The following is a 25,577-nucleotide window of genomic DNA, read 5'->3' on the forward strand; positions in this document are numbered from 1 at the left end:
AGGGAAGTGGAAGGAATTGTTAAGTGACTACCCCCCCCCCTCCACATTGTGTCCACAATGACCCTTATGGGCGTTGCACATATGCCGCTCATGAGCTTTCTGATACCTGGAGGGAACACAACTTAGCTCAAAAAGAGTACACTTACTACTCCCCTGCCCACAACCTATATACCAGAATAGACTGGATACTCACTAATTCAGCCACACTGCTTCACTTACTATATGCCAGACATATTCATTGCGCATGGTCAGATCATGACATGGTATTTGCCCACTTTAATTTCAGGGTCTACTGCCCTACCCCCTTTGCCTGGAATTTAAATGAATCCTTATTATGCCGCCTCCATATTTATTCCCAGGTTGAAGCTGACGTGCATATTTCATCTCTAACTCCCCTGTGGAGACTAAGATAGGCTGGACTTGAATGGCCCATAAACCCTACATCAGAGGATGCACTATTAAAATGGCAGCTGAACTTAAACGTGATAGGTATCAAGCTCAGGCTCAATTAGAGCATACATTGGATTGGCTTGTAACAGCTCATGAGCTTAACCCAACTCTGTATCTTACCCAGCTGGTTCGGACTGCCAGACTCCAACTAGATGCTGTCCTGTCGGACCACACTGAGAAGGCAATGCGGTGGACGCAGTCTTCTTATTACAAGTGGGCCAACAAGCCAGATCGTTTGTTAGCTTCCATGCTTCGTCAGAAACAGAGGTTGAACCATGTACATAGGATACAGCTCAGACCGGGGATCCCTACCTCTCATCCTTCTCGTATTTATGATGTTTTCCACACTTTCTATTCTTTATATAAAGAAAGCTCTGCTCCCCCTCCCCGTCTGCTGATGCCTCTTTTCGGACTCCATCTCTTCCTTCTATTTCTCATCTGGATAGAGACTTTCTCAATTCTCCTGTTATGGACGAGGAGGTTGCATGATCTATCTTCGGGTCGGACCTTAACCCCTTAAGGACCAGGCCCATTTTGGCCTTAAGGACCAGACCAATTTTATTTTTGCATTTTCGCTTTTTCCTCCTCGCCTTTTAAAAATCATAACTCTGTTATATTTCCATCCACAGACCCATATGAGGGCTTGTTTTTTGCGTCACAAATTGTACTTTGTAATGACATCACTTATTTTACCATAAAATGTACGGCGAACGCAAACAAATATTATTTATGTGGGAAAATTGAAAAGAAAACCGCAATTTAGCAAATTTTGGAAGGTTTTGTTTTCACGCTGTACACTTTCTGGTAAAAATGACATGTTTTCTTTATTCTGTGGGTCAATTCGATTAAAATGATACCCAAGATTATATTATTTTCTATAACTGTATGGCTTAAAAAAAATCTCAAAACCTTTTAACAAAATGTGTATGTTTGAAATTGCCCTATTTTGACTAACTATAATTTTCTAATTTTTCCGTATATGGGGAGATATGAGGGCTCATTTTTTGCGCCATGATCTTTAGTTTTTATCAGTATCACTTTTGATTAGGTTTTACTTTTTATAAATTTTTTATTAATTATATTTTGGAATAAAATGGGACAAAAAAGCATCAATTTTGGACTTTTTAAATTTTTTTACGTGTACGTCGTTCACCGTACGGGATTATTAACAATATATTTTAATAGTTCCAACTTTTACGCATGCGGCAATACCAAATATGTGTATTAATTATTTTTTTAAGCTTTTTTGGGGGGTAAAATGGGAAAAACTGACGTTTTATTTTTTTTTATTGGGGGAGAGGATTTTTCAATTTTTTTAACTTTTTTATTTTTACATCTTTTAACTTTTTATTTTATTTTTTACAATTTTTATGTCCCCATAGGGTACTATTCATTGCAATCAGTTGATTGCTAATACTGTGCAGTGCTATGCATAGGACACAGCACTGCTCAGTATTATCAGTGATCTTCTGCTCTAGTCTGCTCGATCTCAGACCAGAGCAGAAGACCCCGGGAGACGGCCGGAGCCAGGTGAGGGGACCTCCGGCCGCCATGCTTGATGATCGGATCCCCGCGGCAGCGGCGCGGGCAATCCAATCATCCATTCAAAGTACAGCAATGCCGCAGATGCCGTGATCTGTATTGATCACGGCTTCGGAGGGGTTAATGGCGGACATCCACGCGATTGCAGATGTCCGCCATTACCAGTGGGTCCCTGGCTGCTGATAGCAGCCGGGACCTGCCGGGCATGACGCGAGCACCGCTCCGGTGCTCGCGATCATGTTGGCGCGTAAATGTACGTCATGGTGCGTTAAGTACCACGTCACCATGACGTACATTTATGTCCATTGTCGTTAAAGGGGTACTCCGGTGAAAAACTTCTTTTTTTTTTTTTTATCAACTGGTGCCAGAAAGTTAAACAGATTTGTAAATTACTTCTATTAAAAAATCTTAATCCTTCCTGTACTTATTAGCTGCTGAATACTACAGTGGAAATTCTTTTCCGTTTGAAACCCAGAGCTGTCTGCTGACATCATGAGCACAGTGCTCTCTGCTGACATCTCTGTCCATTTTAGGAACTGTCCAGGGTAAAAGGAAATCCCCATAGCAAACATATGCTGTTCTGGACAGTTCCTAAAATGGACAGAGATGTCAGCAGAGAGCACTGTGCTCATGATGTCAGCAGACAGCTCTGTGTTTCAAAAAGAAAATAATTTTCGCTGTAGTATTCAGCAGCTAATAAGTACAGGAAGAATTAAGATTTTTTAGTAGAAGTCATTTACAAATCTGTTTAACTTTCTTGCACCAGTTGATTTAAAAAAAAAAAGGTTTTCACCGGAGTACCCCTTTAACCCCTTAACGACGCAGGACGTATATTTACGTCCTGCGCCGGCTCCCGCGATATGAAGCGGGATCGCGCCGCGATCCCGCATCATATCGCGTGGGTCCTGGTGCTAATCAACGGCCGGGACCCGCGGCTAATACCACACATCGCCGATCGCGGCGATGTGCGGTATTAACCCTTTAGAAGCGGCGGTCAAAGCTGACCGCCGCTTCTAAAGTGAAACTGAAAGTATCCCGGTTGCTCAGTCGGGCTGTTCGGGACCGCCGCGGTGAAATCGCGGCGTCCCGAACAGCTGATCGGACACCGGGAGGGCTCTTACCTGCCTCCTCGGTGTCCGATCGACGAATGACTGCTCCGTGCCTGAGATCCAGGCAGGAGCAGTCAAGCGTCGATAATGCTAATCACAGGCGTGTTAATACACGCCTGTGATCAGGATGAGAGATCAGTGTGTGCAGTGTTATAGGTCCCTATGGGACCTATAACACTGCAAAAAAAAAGTTTAAAAAAAGTGTTAATAAAGGTCATTTAACCCCTTCCCTAATAAAAGTTTGAATCACCCCCCTTTTCCCATAAGAAAAATAAAACAGTGTAAAAAAATAAATAAATAAACATATGTGGTATCGCCGCGTGCGTAAATGTCCGAACTATAAAAATATATCATTAATTAAGCTGTACGGTCAATGGCGTACGCGCAAAAAGATTCCAAAGTCCAAAAAAGCGTATTTTGGTCACTTTTTATAACATTAAAAAATGAATAAAAAGTGATCAAAAAGTCAGATCAAAACAAAAATCATACCAATAAAAACTTCAGATCACGGCGCAAAAAATGAGTCCTGATACCGCCCCGTACGTGGAAAAATAAAAAAGTTATAGGGGTCAGAAGATGACATTTTTAAACGTATAAATTTTCCTGCATGTAGTTATAATTTTTTCCAGAAGTGCGACAAAATCAAACCTATATAAGTAGGGTATCATTTTAACCGTATGGACCTACAGAATAATGATAAGGTGTAATTTTTACCAAAATATGCACTGCGTAGAAACGGAAGCCCCCAAAAGTTACAAAATGGCGTTTTTTTTTCAATTTTGTCGCACAATTATTTTTTTTTCCGTTTCGCTGTACATTTTTGGGTAAAATGACTAATGTCACTGCAAAGTAGAATTGGCGACGCAAAAAATAAGCCATAATATGGATTTTTAGGTGGAAAATTGAAAGGGTTATGATTTTTTAAAGGTAAGGAGGAAAAAACGAAAGTGCAAAAACGGAAAAACCCTGAGTCCTTAAGGGGTTAAGAACGGAAAAGCACTAGGCCCATGTGGCCTTTCTTCACAATATTATAATAAATTCAGTCCCTTCCTCACCACATATATCACTAAATTCTGTAATAAATTGCTATCAGGCTCCCCTATGCCCCCAGAGTTTCTCCAAGCTTCCATAGTCGTTATACCCAAACCCAACAATGACCCCCTCCTCCCCTCTAATTACCATCCTATCTCCCTGAATAATTTAGACACTAAGATATTTACATCAATCCTAGCCCATAGGCTTAATTCTATCCTCCCATCTCTCATACACAGTTGGCTTTATACCTGGGAGACAAGCCCCTGACAATATACGTAAGGTCCACAATATTATTAATTGGGCACATACAACCAAAACTCCTCTTATTGCTGTTGGGCCTAGACATAGAAAAGGCTTTTGACTCAGTTTCCTGGACTTACCTTTTTAGGGTCCTTTGAAAGTTTTGTTTTTCAGAGGCGTTTATTTTAGCCTTACAATCCCTCTATTCTAGTCCTAAAGTCTATCTTAAACTGATTCTTCCCCCTTCTCTATTCAGAGGGGAACTCACCTGGGGTGTCCCTTATCTCCAGCCCTATTTGCTCTTGCTATGGCGCCCCTGGCGACTCTCCTCAGAAATCATCCCGATGTCTCTGGGGTACGGGTGAAGCATCATGAAGATAAAGTCAACTTGTTCGCTGATGACCTCGTTCTAATGCTAACAAAGCAACTGGTCTCTGCCCCCATTCGGTTTGAAGCACTTGATCGCTTTGCCTTGGTGTCAGGCTTGGTTGTAAATAGATCTAAGTCCGAGATTCACTTTTGCTATACCCCTAAGTACGTACAGGATCTTATCTCCACTAACTTTGATCTCCATCCTCCTTCTTCTATGGCTATTTACTCTCCTCTTCGTTCTGGCTCTCTTTCTATCCTATACTCTTCCCTCAATCAACCACCTAAAGGCTGCAAACTTCCTTTCATGCTGCAGTGTGAAGATAATCTTCAGCAGACGATTCGTTTTTTTACATACGGATTTACATACGTGTTGCACTCATCTAAGCAAAGGCAGCTGGCAAGTCTCTCTGGTCGAAATGGCCCTAAAAATTTTACATAGGACATATTATGTCCCTACATGGCTCCATTCCATCTACCTCGAGGTTTCACCTCTTTGTTTCAGAGGTTGCCCTGAACGGGGCACCATTCTCCACATTTCATGGACTTGCCCTCTTGTGGCTTCCTTTTGGACCACTATTTTGGATTTGGTGTTCTCGCTCACTAACTCAACATGTTCTCCTGACCCCCTGACTTGCCTTAAACCTGTGGGGCTCTGCACGTCTGCCTTTCCCCTTGTCCAACACATCATATAAGCTGCCAGAATTCACTTAGCTTCCAAATGGAAGTCCCCTATCCTCTCTGTTCCTATGGTTCTCGATAGAGTGACTAGCATTTAGGTGTCTGAAAAACTCAATGCATTACGCACTGATACTGTGGCCCAATTTGCTAAAATGTGTGGATTTCCTCACCTCTTGTTGCAGATGAGTCTTATTATTTGTCCTTATAATATTGATTGGGCTGTGCTTGCTTATTTTTTTTCCTTTTTAGACTCTTCTGCCGCCTTTAAATACATCTGAATCTTCCTATTATTATCGAAATTTTTTTTTTATATATCTGTGTGCCTTTTAGTGTGCAGTGTGCTGCTCATTTAACCTTACCCATCCCCTTGTCTAACCCCCCTACCTTTACCTAGCCCGACTCTTCCCCCCCTTCTTTTCACCATCCTGTTGTATATTGGATGTTATTCATGTTTTTATGCCTTGTTCTTCTGTTTTAATTGATGTACGGTCGCTTTTCTTTTGTTTGATTAATAAATTTCTCCTTTTGACACTAAATGTCTGATCGTGGGGGTCCGGGTGCTGGGACCCCCCACTATCTCTGGGCCGGCACCACAGCATTCTGAACATGAAAGCTTGGAGCTTCTGTGTTCGTAAAGTGACACCACGCCCCCTCCATTCATGTCCATGGGAGGGAAGGTGATGGATAGTATATTGCCGTCATGTCTCTTCTCATAGACATGGAAATAGAAATGGAGAGGACTTGACGGCTGGGGTCATCCATCATCTGACATAGAGCGGAGAGTGCTCCGTGCACTGGATTACAGGGGTGCCGGGCTGGAGATCATGTGGAGGAGGGCCAGTGGCCAGACCCCCACAATCAAACTCTTATCCCCAACCTTTTGGCCCCCTCCCATAGACTTGCATTGAGGGGCGTGGCCATGACATCACGAGTGGGGAGTGACCGTGCTGTCCCAAGCCTCCGTAGCTGCACCCTTCATTCTAAATTAATGCCGGGTGCAGCAGGGACCTTTGGATAGGGGACAAGATGTCTCGGGGCAGAGTACCCCTTTAAACACACTCACTTTTTTTGCAACTATACGATTGTACTGGTTTGCCCAGAACTCTCGCACACACGAGTTGTTCTGCATTCATCACACAATTGTATAACAAGATGATATATGACTTATGCCAGAAACATTTAATTTATGGGATCCGGTTTTGGTGACGGGTAATTGTGCGGAGGATGATCACATACCACAGAAATTCAGCCAGTTTACAAATGTAAAACATATCTGTAATCCATGACAGCAAAACAAAGAGAGATGAAACAAGGCTGAGCAGCAATAATACTTGGCACCTAGACACGTATGTTTGGCCTCCATTGTTAAGTAAGTGATGTCATCATTTGGGGTTCTATAATTCTCTGTAAGGTATTGATGTAATTTGCTGTGATTTGTCATCTTCTATGATAACATTACACATTGAAGGGCTTGTATGCTGATCATAATGCATTACCATCTACAACATGAAAAATGACAGATAATGTATATGCATAAAGCAGGATTTTCATAAAAGAAACAGTACAAAACATATGTAAAGTACAAAACCCCATTGGGCTTTCACATTTGGTTATACCATTACATTATTATAAAATAATGGATTTCCTTCACAATTCAGTTTATAAGCTATTTTTAGTGAACCTCTACACAAGTAACATGTGGAAGGTGAAAATCATATCAACAGTTTTACAGAAGAATATTGGGGCCCAGTGTTCTGGGTAGACTCTGGGGTTACTGACAAAAACTCTATAGGGATCAATGATGCTGTGAATTTGGATCAGTTTTTCAGTGTTGGGTAGGAACGCACGGATGTAATAAGCTACAACACATAACAGACAAGGGTCGTGAAACGGCAGCGGAGCAGTGAATCCGCTAAACTTGTGTGGATGATGGCTTGGGCCGTACCAGGGAGCGAAGTCTAAGGTGCCGCTGGTTTTCACCAGGGCTCGCCGCAAAGCAGGATGGACTTGCTGTGGCAGGCGAAACCGAGGTTGCTACCCCTGATACGACTCGTCCACACAGGCTGCTGAGGTGTTACGTGGCACAGGTAGGAGGAGGAAAACTCGTAATCTGGACAGGCAAGAGGTCAGGGCAGGAACAGTCACGCCCATAGACTTGCATTGAGGGGACAGGGCGTGATGTCATGAGGGGGCAGGGCTATGACGTCACAAGCTCCCTGCGCCGGCTCCACCATTCGGAACAGTTTGTTACAAACGCTGAGAAGCGGAGTACCCCTTTAATATTGATAGGTATCACTCTATCTGTAGCCCACGTATAAGATCAATATACAGTATATCTGAATCCACCGACTAAACTTAAGAGGATAACGTTTAACATTCTTGTCTGCAAAATTACCTATTTATATATTTTATTTATAAGGTAGTAAAAAGCAAAGTCGTAAGAGTTGAGAGCAAATGTGTTGATGTTTTAATGCCGCAGCAGATCCTTGCATCTTTCTGCCATTACTGACACCTTGTCTTAGTAACCAACTTTGTCTGCATTTGCCTAACAGACTGGAAAGACTACGATGGACGAGAGCTACGGCACAAGGGACAGATTGAGGCATTGGAGCGTCTACTCCAGCAGGTCCGGGCTGTTCATCAGCATTACAGCTGTCGAGGTAAGAGTGAGGATATAAACTGTCTGAGACTTGGCTGCCGAGGTGTCTGAAGTTACTCGCCTACCATATTCAGAAGTTTTTCTTTCATCTGAAAAAAGTATCCCTTGTGTCAGCTCTCGGCAAGTCAAAGAGCCAAGCAAATCTTTCAGCCTAAACTACTATAATTCGAGAAGTCACTTTTTAGTTCTGAAAGAATAAAATATTCAAATTCATCTGCTGGAAAGGTCACAGACTAGAATAAAGGAATGGAGACAGAGATAAGTGGATTTATATTCATGCTGCCATCTTAAATAAAGGTTGTGTACAGTCATATAAATTCAGGCTCTTGGGATTCAGAAAGTGCCAAATTGCAAGAAAAAAAATGTCAATAAATAAATAGTACAATGCAAATGTGAAGTCTTAGTACACATTTGCAACCATCCCTTGTAAATTTATTCCATTTTTGAATCCATAATTAAAGGTTCGGGAGTATTTTAATGTATGTATTCTTGTAATCTTCCATCTCCATTCTCTATAGACAGCGTTGTGTTTTTGCTGTTTTTTTCTTGCTTGTTTTGTTTTTTTTCTCTTAATTACTGTTTTTTTCTACTGACATTATGTTATAGAACAGGTGATGCTAAGCAAATTGATGTATAGTTTTGTGGAAAATATTCAGTATAGCTTGTCACTTGAAATCTTTGTTATTCTGGGCTAAGGGGTCAAGTGGGCAGTCTTAAAGGCATACTCTGCCCCTAGACATCTTATTCCCTATCCAAAGGATAGGGCATAAGATGTCTGATCGTGGGGGTCCCGCCACTGGGGACCCCCGCGATCTCCCTGCCGCACCCGGCATTCCTTTAGAGCATCGGGTGCAGCGTCGGAGGCTCGTGACGTCACAGCCACGCCCTCTCAATGCAAGTCTAGGCCGTTACACCCCCTCCCATAGACTTGTATTGAGAGAGCATGGCCGTGACATCAAGAGCGGGGCGTGACCGTGACGTCACAAGCCTCCGCCCTGCATTGCCAGTCATCCGGCACAGAGTGAAGATTGCGCCGTGCACTGGATATCTGGGATGTCGCAGCCGAGATCGCGGAGGTCCCCAGTGGCGGGACCCCCACCATCAGACATCTTATCCCTATTCTTTGGATAGGGAATAAGATGTCTGTGGGCAGAGTACCCCTTTAAAGAGCAGCATTCTCTGTATGAACTGTGAAACTCAGAGTAGGACTGCCCAATGGACTCCTACAGTCATGTACAGTATGGGCAGGGAAAAGGAAAAGTCCTGCACTCACCAACAACCTCTTTCCTTTCCTATTACCATTAAAACATAATAACTGTAGGATACCTGTGATCCATGTCAGCCCCACTCCTCATAGTTATCAAGATTGGGCATAAAAAACACTCATAAAGTCTCACATTTCACTATGACATGAATCCCCACTCTTTTGTTAATAGAGATATTGTGTAATAAAAATAATATTAAACTATACTGAATGTATTGGTTTTTTATCCAACTTATCTGCCCATACATAGAATCTGTGATTATACAAGATTTAATTTATATTTTGGTTTTTCTTGCCCCTACTCTTTACATCTATTATACTGGTCTGTTGTAAGCCCGATAGTTGGGCTCAGACTGTGATGCAAAGTTATAGTACATGGTATCCTTCTACAATAGGAGCCTTATGTATTGGACATGATCTGCTGTACTGCGCATGTTGCATTGCTGCGCGCAGCCGCAGAACACCTTGCTATGTATTATGAGGAAATGGGCATGACGCCCCGGCGTCTCGGCGTTCTGACCTGTCAGGTTAATGGGAAGTGACGGCACGTGCCTGCGCTTCATATCTGTTTACAAACGGGCACCAAGGATACATGTAATAGTGAAATGTATTTATGAACGTTATTTATTGGAGCTGACATGGATCACAAATATCCTATAGTTATTATGTTTTAATGGTATGATCTTATAGTTAAAAGGTGTTTTATGTATGTAAACATTTAGGTTACTATGGTTACAATGAGCACAGCCAATGAAAAACTGGGGGAGTGTGCAATACTGATTCTTAATTCTTAACACTTGTTTATTGTACAATGAATGTTCTTTTGTATAAATATATATATATATATATATACATACATGTGTGTGGTGTAGCACTATGTGGAAAGCCTTGTGAGGTGTAGAGTAGTAGGGGTGTTGCGGTTCTGAATGATAAAGGGTGCTGTTAACCCTTGTCACTCGTGACGCCAGGGTGGGGGTTAAAACTCTGTAGTTATGCTGGGCCTATCGCCACCCTTCCCAAGAGCGATAGGTGAGTGTAGAATAAATAGATTGTCCACAGCAGTGCTGAACTTAAAACTTGCAGGAATCTTTACTGAAGATTTTCTGTATATGCAGTAACAGTAACAGTCCAGATAACAGAGTCTATACAGACAGCACAGCAGTGATTGACAGATGCTTAGGACCGGAAAGTTCCCTTTAGATTAGGAGGATTGTATTTGCATAGATCCGCTGGATTTAGGGGTTAGATTAGGTCCAGAGGTCTTGGTGAGATAGCGGGGAATTGTGTGAACTATCCATCTCTAGCGCAGGCCTAAGCCGCAAGGCTTTGGGCCTAGTAATTTGTCTTGTAAGCTGCGGAGGTCCTACCTTGTCCAAAATCAGCAACCCAAGAGCAATGATGCTGCTTGCTTGGCAGCGCAGAAACAAGAGAGCGATAAAATGGCCGCAGCTCCCTTATATGGGCAAGGGCGGGCTGTTTTGGATTGGTCCAATCAGCTGTCACTCACCGTTACAATGGATTGTGGGTGATCATATGTCCAAAACAATATATATATATATATATATTCTTTGTACACATTTTTATGTATGCTTGAGAAAGCCTTGCATTGAGCCGAAACATTGCATGTGGGGAACCAATAAATCACAGCTCTATATACAAGTACCAAGTCACGGTGGACTGGTCCAGTGCTGTCTGCTGTCTTCTATGTCTTTACTTTAATATATATATACATATATATATATTTTATTTAATTTTTTTAAAGCAGTACTATAAAAGAAAAGCATGGAAACATGCTAAATAAATAATAATAATATAATGAAGAAAACATGTCAGTTTTAAGGTAAAATGCACTTTGCATAAACAAAACCCTCTAAAAGTTGCAAAAATTGCAGTTTTCTTTTCACCCCCCCCCCCTCCACACACACACACACACACAAATAATTTTTTTCTTTTTTTTGTTGTGCTGTAAATGTTATGGTAAAATAAAAGGTGTTGTTACAAAGAACAATGGGTCGCTCAATAAAGAACCCCTAATATGGGTCTGTGGTTGTGAAAAACGTCTCTTAGATGGAAAGGCGCAAGAAAGGAAGAATGCAAAAAATGTTAACCCACCGATCTCCAGTAATCGTAGGCTTTAAGTGAAAGAAATGGAGGCGGGGCTTTATGAAATGCTATCATATCCCTTGTGGAGTTCCAGCAACAACTACTTCGTAATCTTGGATAACGATACAATATTCGTATGTGTAACGAATCGGATGCCCTTTGAAGCAATGAGTCTCTGACAGAAAACATCTTATCCCCTATCGGAAGAATAGGGGATAAAATGTCTGATCACGGGGGGTGCTGTGATCTCCGGGCTGACAGCGGAAGCATGGAGCATCCATGTTCTTGATGTTATACCACGCCCCCTCCATTCATGTCTATGGTAGGGGGTGTGACAACTAAGGCCAGCACCTGGCCGAAACGCGTCACTTCCTCCCTGTTACCTGTTGCCTCGTTGATGTGAATAAAGCCGTATCTTCCTGAGCTGAGCTGGAGTTCTTCTCTTTTTTCGTGATTTATCCGGGTGAGGTCCACACCCACTCCGCTCCCAGCATTCAGACCAGGGATTGAGCCGGGATATCTGCTTTCTGTTAACTAGTATGTAGCTCACGCCTCTTCCCATCAACATAAATGGAGGGGGTGTGGCTTCTATAGTCGCCAGTCATCCAGCATGGAGTACAGTTTGTTCCGTGCAGAGATTGCGGGGGTCCCCATTGTCGGGACCACGTGATTATGGCTGTCACCTTTGAATAGGAGATAAGATGTTTTCTAGTGGAGTAGCCCTTTAAGGACACCACAGGGCATTGGTGGAGGTGGAAGAGACAGATACAATAAATATGGCTGTTAATGACACCGATGTCATTCAGGCTTCTCCCTTGTTTATGTTGTAGGGTTTTAGCTATAACAGCATCTGAACATTTTTTTTTCAGCTTTCGCATAAATCTTATCATGTAAAGTACAAATGAAATCTCCGGTTCCATTAGATAGAGTAGTTTCTAAGACGTATTGAAATGACAAGTACATTTACATTTACAATTTTTCCGAGCAAAGTCCTTGACAGTTTTCTAACCGACACTGTTTTTTTAAGCACTTTACACATTCATTGTACACCAGCAAATTGAAGGATCATGGATGAAAAGGTTGGGTCTTAAACACTGGATGAAAGTACTTTGCAGCTTATGAAGTGCAGGACGTTGGATAGTACCCAGACGTGGTCAGGAGCCTCAAAGGCAACAGGAAAATGTGGTTTGTTTTCATAGAAGTATTAACTTTCCTTCAAAGCCATTTGTCTCTTTCTGTATAAACTTGTAAATATTATTATGGAATTCTAGGAGAATTTAGAGCAATATTTTCTTAAGTGGAATGGTGTTAACTCACCTGAAGCTGAGAATTGAACGGGGTCGTATTTGCCAAAACTATGTGGAATTCTATGGGAAAATTGTGGTCACTTCTCGTAGATTGTCTACAATTCTGTCTGAATTGTGGCCAATATCTCATGTTATCCTGTTAAGAAACATGATTTATTATTTTCATAAAACTAATGTTTTCTAAATGTTTGGATTTCCTATGTACATCCCAGGAATGGACTGTCAGCATGGACTGTGATATACCCAAGAGAATTTATCAAAAACATTTGTCTCAGCTTTGTCAATGTCAGCTTATGTTGTGTCTTATATCATGTTTATTCGTACTATACAATAGCTTTGTTTAATTCTATGTCATATGGTGGAATTTCAAGACTGGGGATCCTTTCTTCGTCTTTATTACGTTAGGTTCATGTTATAATTTCTTTCATTATGGGGATTTGGGGACAAAAAATACTACTTTTCCACAGGATAGGGACTCTCCAGAACAGGGCCCGACTCCGGCCCTTACCTTCTGAGACAAACTGGTCTTAGGACTCACAGCCCACTCCAACACATAGGGGAGAAGTAAGGAGGGTTCAATCACTGGGACCCTCTATGACCTCCTTGGGCAAGGTGCAGGGTTGACACACCCCCCTCCATTCATTCCCTATGGGAGCACCAGAGATACACGAGCGATGTACTCGGCTGTCTCCGGCACACCCAAAGTGCAGAATGCATGGAGGGGCATGTCAACCCAGCTCCGTGCACAGGGAGTTTATAGGTGGTCGCAGTGGTTGGACCCTCTTGAATCAGACACTTATCTCCTCTCCTGGAGATAGTGGATAACTTTGCAAACTCTGGAGTACCCCAATTTGCCTGTGTACCCTTACCAACAGAAAGAAAAAATTACGAACAGAATGGCAGAATAGGCAGAAAACTATTCCAAATGCATCAGAATTCTGACTCAATTTGCACAAAAAAAATAATAGTGTACATATTTTGAACCAAATTTATTACAGTATGTGTTTTAGGCACTTTTGCATCTGTTCAACAAGGGATGAGGGTTAGGCCTCCGCTCTTCAGAGTTTCGTCAGCAATCCCATCAGAACGACAGGAGTTTAGTGAAGAACAAAATAGTGCAAGCACGGGGCTCCGCTTCCTGATGCAGGTTAGGTAGTAAAGAAGAGGATGTTTTAAGGGACATATCTCCGGACCTACAGAATGGATTTTAGTAAGTGACCCATCGTCTGACTCCTGTTCATCCACTCTGTAACCCAGTATATTGGGGTGTATTGGGTTTAGTGTGGGTAAACAGGCTGACCGTTTTCCTTTAAATATTTAGGATTTTTATTTTACTAGCTTTTAGTGAGTTATCAACTTTAGCTAAAAGATGGTGGGGGTCACCATATGGGGCATACAGGAAGGGGTTGTCTTTCCTTTAAGTGTAATTATTTGGTGTACCAAGCATTAACAGCTACTTGAAAAAATATTTTGTGGTCTTTTAAATGTGAATTACTCATTTTTTTGGCATAATAAATTAAGTGTTTTTTAAGATATATATCTTGTTCTACCTCTCTGGTTGTTGTGTTTGTGAAGCAATTTAAGGCCTATTTACTTATGTGTAATTGTGGTCTCACCGCTTTTTAAATTATTCCCAAATTTGTTATCTAGGGGGCTTGTTTTAACTGGTGCTAGTTAAACATGTCATTAAGGGAAAGGCTAAAAAAAAAAAAAGTCATGCTTCGAGACAGAAAAAGGAAACAGTTTTATTTTGTGGTTGGACGGAATAATTTTCTGCGAGTTCAAAGAATTTGAAATAGCGCAATTTTTTTTAAAAAACCAATTGTTTATAAATCACATTTGCAGTTAATTAAGAGGAATCTGGGACTGGACGAGGTGGGAAAAATAATTATACGCGCAAAAAAAATTTGTTCTTTGAAACGGATTGTGGTTTATTTGTATTTCCGACTAAATTACAGCTGAGGGAGAGAATTAGTTGAGACATAATTCTTGGATAAACTGTGTTATCCTAAATGCTCCGTATTAGTTTTCAGGCAGCTGAAAGACATTCTTCAACTTTTAGCTGATACTTTGATGGTGAAAGAATAAAGTTTGACTGTTAAAGCTCTTTGGAGCCAGTGTTATCATGAACAGACGTGGATAAAAAAAAAAAAAAAAAAAAGGATTTAAAGGAGAACGTGGCTCTAGAGGTATGTTTGTGAGGATATGTTGGATGCAGGGCAGCCATTCACACAGCCAATAATAACTCCTAGAAAATGGTGTAAATGTTTTCCAGTTCTTTAACATTAAAGAATAAATATTAAAGAAAATAGATTTATGTATTGTAAACAATCACTTACAGTTTATTACTTTACTACTGTCATTACTTTTAGACGTACAGTGGTCCCTCAACATATGATGGTAATTCGTTAGTTGAAACCATAGTATGTTGAGGGATCTGTGCAATGTTAAGTATAGGAAGTTATACTCACCTGTCCCCGCCGCTCCGGACCGTCGCCGCTGCCCTGGATGTCGCCCTCCATAGCTGTCGCCACGTCCCTGGGGTGTCCCTGCCGCTACGGACCATCTCTGCTGCAAGGGATCGTTGCTCTTCATCGCCATCATCACGTCGCTGCGCACGCCACTCCTATTGGATGACGGGACAGAGTGTGCGGTGACGTGATGACGACGAAGGAGAGCAATGGCCATTCAGGGGATCCGGAGGTGAATGGTCCGGAGCGCCGGGGACAGGTGAGTGATCTTCACCGGAGCACACGGGGCACCTTAAACGGCTATCCGACAACAGCTGAAGCAGTATGTGCTGCCGGATAGCCGTTTATGCGATGGCCCCGACATACAAAAGCATCGTATGTTGATGCTGCCTTCAACATGCAATGACCTCTGAGAGGCCATAGTATGTTGAAATTATCGTATGTCGGGGCCATCGTAGGTCGGGGGGTCACTGTATTACATTGTGGTGTAATCCATCTCCTCAGCGCGAGCCGTAATATTAATGTCAAAAATAGGTTTGGATCCTGTCCTGTGAAGTATATTTTGTGTCAAGTTTGCTTTGGGAAAGGTTTCTTTCATCCAGCACTAAATATGCAGCTTATACACAAAGCCACGGTGATAGAGTCTTAAAGGGGTACTCTGCTGCTCAGTGTTTGGAACATACTGTTCTGAATGCTGGAGCCGATGCCGGGAGCTCGTGACGTCATAGACCTGCCCCCTCATGACGTCACGCCCTGCCTCCTCAATGCAAGTCTATGGGAGTGGGCGTGACAACATCAGGCATCATGCCTGATGAAGCCGCACAAGCGCGGTGAAACGCATTGCATTGTTTGATGTGGTCCGGGTCTGCAAATGTTGTCCGGATCAGTGCCGTTTAAACCCATCCATTCCTTGGAAGTCCTTTCTTTACTACAAGCTAAATGGTAGATAGGGACTAAGTCCAATAAGTCAGGGTGAGACTAGCACTCCTCTGGGCTCACTCCTGTCCTATTAAACTACAGCATGAAAACAGTGAAGAAGGGGTTAGGCTGGGTTTACATATGTCCGGAATCCAACATAGGTGAACTCAGCCTAGATCTTGACCCAACTGATGCTACAACTGATGAAAACATGCTTCAGTTCTCATCAGTTGTATGGCATCCTGCGTCCATTTTTTCTGGATGCTAGACAGGGGAACACAACAAGCTAGGTTCCCCTGTCTAATGCCATCTGGCATGTCCATCCATTTTTGACTGCTTGCCTACATACCACCTGATGTATGTCTTAAATTATGATATGGCCCCTACATGAAGTCAGAGCTCATATTTTTTTTTAAATTAACTGGTTCCAGAAAGTTAAACAGATTTGTAAATTACGTCTATTAATAATCTTAATCCTTCCAGTACTTATTAGCTGTTGTATAAGGGGGAGGAAGTTATACAACAGGAAGTTCTTTTCTTTTTGAATTTCTTTTCTGTCTGTCCACAGTGCTCTCCTGTCCGCAGGAGAAGTTTGCTATGGTGATTTGCGCCTGCTCTGGACAGTTCAGGTGTCAGCAGAGAGCACTGTGGTCAGACAGAAAGGATATTCAAAAAGAAAAGAACTTCCTCTGTATTATACAGCAACCTGTTAAGTACTGGAAGGATTAAGATATTTAAATAGAAGTCATTTACAAATCTGTTTGTTTAAAAAAAAATGTTTTCCACTGGACTACCCCATTAAAATTCCCTTTTAGACCCCAAAAATAGCAGATTGATGAACACAAGCAAAAATAAAGATGATGAAATAATATAATAGATATCTAAATATATAAAAAAAAAACAAAGTCTCTCAACAAAGACCCCGGGCTATTAAGTTGATATAGTAAAATGTTATTTCAAATTGAGGTATAGTAATAAATGAGCGAAATTCGAAGACGTAAAACAAACTTGACATAACAGCCATGTAGTAAAGTAAAATAATTGAAACCATGCAGAGTCGGTATATGGGCTGGATACATTGGTGGTTCTTGGATGCTGCGTATTATGACTAAATCATCCAGAGACTATCTTGTTTTCAAATGCTTAATCTCCTGGAAAATGTAAATGCTTATGGAAACAAAGTCCTTCATTTATCTTTCTAAAACCATATAATGTTGGCATGACTAAATTACCATGGTTTCTTTCCTAGATAGGCATTGACTTGCATAATGAATTCAGATTTGTTTTTTTTAGCTAAGTAATTTCTAGTGCTTTTGTACTTTTTATACGTGTTATATCAATGGGGAACTATATCCCAAAGGATGGATTCACACGTGGTGTGAATTTTACGGGACAAACTTAACTGCAGTAAATAGGGCGCAAAATCCACAAATTGCCACGACTGCTTTCCATCTTGGCAGAATTTTCCATCCGCAGATACCGCAGAGTAGTGAAGATTGCAGAGGACCTTTGACCTTTGATCAAAAGGAAAATATTTACATTTCAATAACAATGATCTTCGACGATAATATACGGTAATAAAAACATAAACAAAAGCACTTCATGGTTAGAAACATTTTAACCCCATCATGGCCTTGTTGGCCAGATACTATTTACCAACTTGGTGATTATTTTTTATTTTTTAGGCTTTCCAGTTGACTTATATTTTAATTGGAACTTATATAAATATAACTCAGTTAATTTGTATTTAAAATCAATGAGTAATGGTGGTTCCTCATGCAGATTTTTTCATGCTGGCGGTAAGGGTTATGGATAGCGTTTGTGAGCACAAATCTATTTACAACTGTATATGTCAGTGGTCTTTAAACTGCTGTCGCCAAACTACAACTCCCAGCATGCTGGGAGGTGTAGTATTGCAACAGATGAAGCTTTACAGTTGGAAGACCTAGGTAACATGTGCTTAAAGGGGTACTCCGGTTGCAAACTTTTTTGTTTTTAAATCAACTGGTGCCAGAAAGTTAAACAGATTTGTAAATTCATTCTATTAAAAAATCTTAATCCTTCCAGTACTTATTAGCTGCTGAATACTACAGAGGAAATTATTTTCTTTTTGGAACACAGAGCTCTCTGCTGACATCACGAGCACAGTGCTCTCTGCTGACATCACTGTCCATTTTAGGAACTGTCCAGAGCAGCATATGTTTTTGCTATGGGGATTTTCTCCTACTCTGGACAGTTATTAAAATGGACAGAGGTGTCAGCAGAGAGCACTGTGTTCCAAAAAGAAAATAATTTCCTCTGTAGTATTCAGCAGCTAATAAGTACTGGAAGGATTAAGATTTTTTTTTATAGAAGTAATTTACAAATCTAAAACAAAGATTAACCACACCTCAAGAATACTACCCTAGGTGTGGTTAATCTTTGTTTTAGTTTTTACCCATTGGGATTGGTGGGGATCAATCCTTTAACCACAATAACCTCGAATACCTGGTTGTGAGCTGCGCACATTTTTCTAATTTACAAATCTGTTTAACTTTCTGGCACCAGTTGATTTAAAAACAAAAAAGTTTTCCACCGGAGTACCTCTTTAAAGGGGAACTTTGGGGTATTAAACCTATCCTCTATCCACAGGACATTATGAGACAACCTTTCTTCACCAGTTTTGTAGGAACTTATCATTTCCAGAGCTTAAAGGGGTACTGCGGGAAATACCGATTTAAAGGGGTACTGCGGCGCTAAGACATCTTATCCCCTATCCATTGGATAAGGGATAAGATGCCTGATCGCGGGGGTCCCACGGGACCCCCACGATCAGGCATCTTATCCCCTATCCAAAGGATAGGGGATAAGATGTCAAAGCGCCAAAGTACCCCTTTAAATCATGAGAAAATGCTTCTTTCTGCAGTACCAGTACATGGCCTGATCCCCTTTAAACGCTAGTCGGTCCATTCATAAATCTTTGTCCCTATGTCTATCATAACTAGGCAGATATCAGGACAGCAGCAACACAGAGACCCCGACCCAGCCCCACAGCTGTTAATACCAGAGTATTCGATTGTATTCCGTGTTTATAACCCTACATAAATAGACCTATGCAGATAAGCTGAGATCTGTGGATGGAAGATATAGATGAGACGCATTGTAAATCTCCGTATTTTTATCTCGCTTTATTTTCTCGTCTCGGCGCATTCCTCCAGGGCCTACAATGGCTGCTATTTAATCTGCTAATTCTGTATCCTGTTACTGGTATGTTTGTAGCATTCACTTATTTGGCAACTCATTTCAACAGGCTCATTCCTGTGCCACACGAGCTTCCCTATGGCTTCACCTTTTATAGAAGTGCACCAAACAAATACTTGTAGCCGTCTGACCTCTGTCCTCCTCCGGCAATCCCTTCCATTCTGTGGGGTTTATTGGAATGAATGTATTAACAGGCCATTGACAGCTCCTTTCATACATTGCTAAAACAGTCCTGTTGTCAAAGGCTCTGCCAGTTACAAAGTGACCTTTATGTCCCAGGATTATCCCAGTAATTCCTTAAACCCTTTTTTCTTTTTTTTTTTTTTCCGTCTCTTCTCTCGTCTTCTGTTGCGGTTACTGTTTGTGTATATTGCCTTCCAGGAAAATACATCTTAATTCCACACTAAATGTGTTACTTATTACTTTAGGAGAAGGCGAACACATTTATTACTATTATTATACAGAAGATCGACTTTCTTTTTTTTTTCCCCCAGTCTCTACACATCATTAGGAATGTTTACACAATCTTTTCGGAATAGTATTGTTTTGTTTTTTTTTTATTAATTTTACGATGACTTAAAACTTCTATCTGGCTCCGGGGAAGCGCCCATCATAAGGTGGCCTTATGGCGGCGCGAAGATTTATGATTTACGTATAGATTAAACAAAGTTAAGTAAGTGCACATTATCGTGTTTAGAGAGCGGGAGACGCAATTCCAAACAGTACATTTTAGGTCACTGTCGAGTCACTTATCTGCTAAAATTAGCACTTACAACTGGAACGCCAGGCTTCCTTTAATAGAATATACTGCAGCCCGTGCCAAGGAAATGGCTCGTAAATTACAACTTTTATATCCTGATTAATGATTATACTGAGGTATAAAAAAATAATTTTATATTTAAAAAACAACCTCTTGGGCAGTGTTTCTGAACCAGGGTGCCTCCAGCTGTTGCAAAACTAGCTTTGTAACAGATAGAGGCACCCTGGTTGGTAAACACTGCTCTAGACCAGAGCTTTCCAAAGTTTTCATGTTGGTGACATCCTTTTATGTCAGCCTTTGCCATACCACCTATTGCAAGCATCACTTGCAATTTTATCACCCCGTTTATCCCCCTCTGTGCCATTCATCCCTCCAATTGATCCCCCTGTGCCATTTCAACCTCCCCCCCTTCATCACCCTATGTCACATCATACCCCCTGTGCCATTTCATCCCCCCTCTATCACCCTTTGTGCCATTTTAACCCACCTCTATCACCCCATGTGCCACATTATTTCCCCGCCTGATCTCTCCTGTGCCATTTCAACCCCCCCCCCCTTCATCACCTTATGTCACATCATATCCCCTGTGCCATTTCATCCCCCCTCTATCACCCTTTGTGCCATTTTAACCCACCTCTATCACCCCATGTGCCACATTATTTCCCCACCTGATCTCTCCTGTGCCATTTCAAACCCCCCCCCCCTTCATCACCTTATGTCACATCATATCCCCTGTGCCATTTCATCCCCCCTCTATCACCCCTTGTACCATTTACCCCCCCCCCCTCTATCACCCCATGCGTCACAATATTCCCCCCTCTGATCTCTCCTGTGCCATTTCAAACCCCCCCCCCCCCTTCATCAGCCTGTGACATCATATCCCCTGTGCCATTTCATCCCCCCTCTATCACCCCATGTACCATTTCAAACCCCCCCTCTATCACCCCATGTGCCACATTATTTCCCCCTCTGATCTTCCTTGTGCCATTTTATTCCCCCTTTATCCCCACTATGCCATTTTATTCCCACCTTTATCCCTTGTTCCAATTATTTTTCCCCTTTGCAATTTTATTTTCACCTTTATCCCCTGTGTGCCATTTTAACCTCCCTCCGCCCCTTTGAATCCTCCTCTGCAATTTGATTTCCCCCGTTATCCCTCCTGTGCAATTTTAATTCCCCCCCCACCCCGCTTTTATCACCCCCTGTGCCACATCATTAATTTCCCTCTCTTATACTGCTCCCTCTGATCCCCTGCTGTGTATTTCTTTTTACGAGTTCTATGTCCCCCCAGTGCGCTCCCGCAGGCTCAGGTGCAGGGGCTCGCGGCGCGGCATGACATTTCACTCGTTAGTGCTGGAAGCCACAGTTACTCACTGATTTTAAATGGCAGATTACAGGAAGTTGTCGCCGCGGCCAGTGGAAAACTTTTTTTTTAAAATCAACTGGTTTCAGAAAGTTAAACATATTTGTAAATTAATTCTATTAAAAATGCTTAATCTTTCCAGTACTTATTAGCGGCTGTATACTAATGAGGAAATTATTTTCTTTTTGGATTTTATTTTCTGTCACAACCACAGTGCTCTCTGCTGACACCACTGTCCATTTCAGGAACTGTCAAGAGCAGCATATGTTTGCTATGGGGATTTTCTCCTACTCTGGACAGTTGCTGACATGGACAGAGGTGTCAGCAGAGAGCAGAGTGGTCGTGACAGAAAATAAATAAAAAAAAATAAGAATTTCCTCTTTCTGGCACCCTTTAAGTCAGTGTGCAGCGGTGGCTGCTGCTGTAGGACCAGGTCACCTTGTGACATGCCTGGGGATTGCCACCGACACACTAGTGTGGTGTGCCACCAAGTTTGGTAAGACCACAGCTATAGATGGAACGGGGGGAGCTCAGACGCTGGCCACAGTCCGTATCACGCCATTGGCGTGATATGGACCGTGGCCGGCGTATGAGCTCCCCCCATTCCATCTACTGCCTCCCTGCCGAAGACCCCGCTCGGGAACCAGCCCAACTTTGAGGATAACTACCGGGTGAGGGCTCCAGTTTCAATCTTCTTGGCATCGATACATTTTTCATTTTCTTTGTTTGCGTGAAGCACCCCCTAGGATCGAAATTGGGAATAACATGCCCCATCTCCATTTATGGTCCACATGTTAACAATGTTGCAATTACAGCAGTAATGTGAATCAGTGCCAATTCATTTCTACTTCTTTTTTCGTTCTGGTTGTCACATTCTCATTGTGCTTGTTTTATCTTGTTTTTGCTGTCAATCATATATTGGTTTTGGCTGCATTGAATGTTTTACACACCCGCTGTGGTGTTAAATTGCATGTTTTATATGTCCTTTCCAATTTTAAGTAGTATACAATAAATGTTATGTTTTAGTCTGACTCTGTGATTTGGTTTGATAGAATTATCTGTTTTACAGGGACTTAGTTATAGATTTCAGCAACATGTTTCCAGCTGCGGTTACCCATCTTTTCTATGAAAACACCCAGCATTCACAGCTACTGATTGATGAATGGCGCATTCTGATATGTCTTCTGTCTTCCTTCTTTAGCTGCTTCGGTCTCCTTATCACGGACTTTTATTTATTGCAGTCGGAGGTTTAAAGGGGAACTCTGGTGGAAACAAGTGAAAAACAAATGTTTTCAAATCACCTGGTGCCAGAAAGTCAAACAGATCTGTAAATTTCTTCTATTTCAAAATCTTAATCCTTACAGTACTTATCAGCTGTTGCATGCTCCACAGGAAGTTCTTTTCTTTTTGAATTTCTTTTCCATCTGACCACAGTGCTCCCTGCTGACACCTCTGTCCATTTCAGGAACTGTCCAAATTAGAAGTATATCCCCAAAGAAAACCTCTCCTGTTCTGGAAAGTTCCTAACATGGAGGAGAGCACTGTGGTCAGACAGAAAAGAAATTCAAAAAGAAAAGAACTTCCTCTGGGGCATACAGCAGATGATAAGTACTGGAAGCATTAAGATTTTTAAATAGAAGTTATTTACAAATCTGTTTAACTTTCTGGCACCAATTGATTTGAATTTTTTTTTTTATCCCCACAGGAGTTTCCCTTTAACCCTCTCACTGTCTTCCTGCAGCTTATGTTCACTCTGCAGGAAAGCAGTGAGAGTGTAAAACCTCCGACTTTAATAAATAAACTGATAGCGAGACAGAAGTGACAGTGAAGAAGGAGAGGAGTGACTACCACAACTCACAGCACACCCTACCTTCAGGAGTATAATAGTGACCCCATCCCCCCCCCCCCTCCCATTCTTTTTTATGGGCATGCACTCATTTCCCCAACCCCCTCGCCTGCCTAAAATATGCCAAATTAACATGCAAGTCTGGCAGCAGGTGGGAAGGGGATTGTGCAAAACATATATACTGTACATAGTTAATTTGGTTACTGCTGTTTGGAGCTACCCCATGAAAGGTGCCGCTCTAGGTACTGACCCTGCAGTGCCTAGAGGTGAGTATGAGCCTAAATGTAACTTGTTTGGTTACCACATGTGTTTTACTGATAATGTGGCTAATATTTGTTTTTTCCTGTTTCACTTTCAGCTGATGATAAACAGTGTCCATCTAATAGTGACATCTTGTGGTATCAGAAATATTCACATTATGTTCTTTGCAGTCCATCAAAAAAGCTATGTATAAAAGGAAAAGGAAACATACAACCGGTTACTGTACCCAAATAAGTTGCTACAGTCATGAAGTCGTCCCTTCTGCTGCATATTCAGACTTATTCGTTTTAAACTTAGCCTAAAAAAATGAAGAACTTGAAAGACTTAAAGGAGTAGTGCAGTGAAAAATAACTCATAAGTTAGGGAGAACTAAAGGATAAGTTATAAATTGTAGGGGGTCTTACCACTAGGACCCCCGTAATCTCCTGAACGGGGCCCCGGCAGTCTGCCGGAAGCCCCTCGCTCCGACCCCCGCAGGAAGCCATGGCTGACATGCCCCCTCCATGTATCTCTATGGGATACATGGAGGAGATATGTCGGCCAACGTTCTGTGCAGGGATCGGCGCGCCCACTTCCAGCAGACTGCCGAGGCCCCATTCAGTAGATTGCGGGGAGTCTCAGCGGTCGGACCCCCACGATCTATAACTTATTCCCTATCCAAAGGATAGGGGATAAGTTATCTTTCACCACAGAACTCCTTTAAGTTTTACTAAGTTATTTAATTAATTCCTAAATTTGACGATATTGATCATATAAAAAATGTTCCTCTCTTTTAGGGTACGTTCCCACCTGGCGCATATTTGCGGCAGCAGCTGGAAATACGCTGCGTATTCCCGCTTTTCGGTGGCAGCCCTATGTGTGCAGTGAGTGTTGGATGCGGAGCTACGCGTCACAGTCATGCTGGCACGCGGCCCCGCCTCCAAAACTCACTACATGCAGAGGGCTGCCGCCGGAACGCACCCTAAAAAGCAGTTCCGGCTCCCTATTTCCTACTGCCATGCCTTAGTCACTGTTAACTGTAATTGTTTCTTTCTATTTACAAGCGAATGAGTTAATTGAAAATAGAAAGATATAGAAAAGCTGAAATAGTGGCGCTATCTTATGGTGGCACTGATCGGCAGCAGATACGGTAGCTCACCTGGCAGGCACAACACTGTTGATAGCATATAGTAATGGTAAAACCTCGTGGCTACCAACATCTACGACTGAACTTCGAGTGGGGACGATGGTTTCCTAAATGAATTTCTTAAAGGGGTACTCCCACCCTAGACATCTTATCCCCTATCCAAAGGATAGGGGATAAGATGTCTGATCGCGGGGGTCCCGCCGCTGGGGACCCCCGTATTATTGCATGCGGCACCCACCTGGTTTTTCCCCGGAACCGCTGGAGGGTCTGAGTCGCGACTCCGGGAACTGAAGTCCGTGATGTCAGGACTCCGCCCCCGTGTGACGTTCCCGGAGTCGCGACTCAGACCCTCCAGCGGTTCCGGTGAAAAACCAGGTGGCTGCTGCATGCAATAATGCGGGGGTCCCCAGCGGCGGAACCCCCGCGATCAGACATCTTATCCCCTATCCTTTGGATAGGGGATAAGATGTCTAGGGTGGGAGTACCCCTTTAAATCCCCCTTATGATAACATCAGTGTTGGTAGACTTTGCTTTAAATATAAAAAAAAAAATATATATCGATCCACAAGGTTAATCGCATCATCACAGAGGTTCATTTTAAGGGTTTTTTCACACGGCAGAGTTTCCACTTGCGGAATTCTGCCTCAAATTAAAGCCCATAGACTTGTATGGGATTCCGCACTCCCATTCACACTTCTGAATTTCCGCAAGTGGAAATTCAGAAGTGTGAATGGGAGTGCGGAATCCCATACGAGTCTATTGGCTTTAATTTGAGGTGAAATTCCACAAGCAGAAATTCTGCCGTGTGAATAAACCCTAAGGCTAGATTCAGA

The 25,577-nt window shown here is 42.2% G+C and overlaps 1 protein-coding gene across 11 annotated transcripts in view; it reads left to right on the forward strand.

Annotated features, from left to right (window-relative positions):
* The window catches only part of ANKFN1 (ankyrin repeat and fibronectin type III domain containing 1), a 597,928-nt gene that overhangs the window by 408,018 nt on the left and 164,333 nt on the right, over positions 1-25,577 (forward strand). For all 11 annotated transcript variants that reach the window (XM_056550598.1, XM_056550604.1, XM_056550603.1 and 8 more), the window contains one exon: positions 7,979-8,086. In XM_056550598.1, the coding sequence (XP_056406573.1) occupies positions 7,979-8,086 (108 nt within the window). The remainder of the gene's footprint in view (positions 1-7,978; positions 8,087-25,577) is intronic.

This window comes from Hyla sarda, chromosome 13 (assembly GCF_029499605.1).
Source record: "Hyla sarda isolate aHylSar1 chromosome 13, aHylSar1.hap1, whole genome shotgun sequence".
Classification (NCBI taxonomy): Eukaryota; Metazoa; Chordata; class Amphibia; order Anura; family Hylidae; genus Hyla; species Hyla sarda.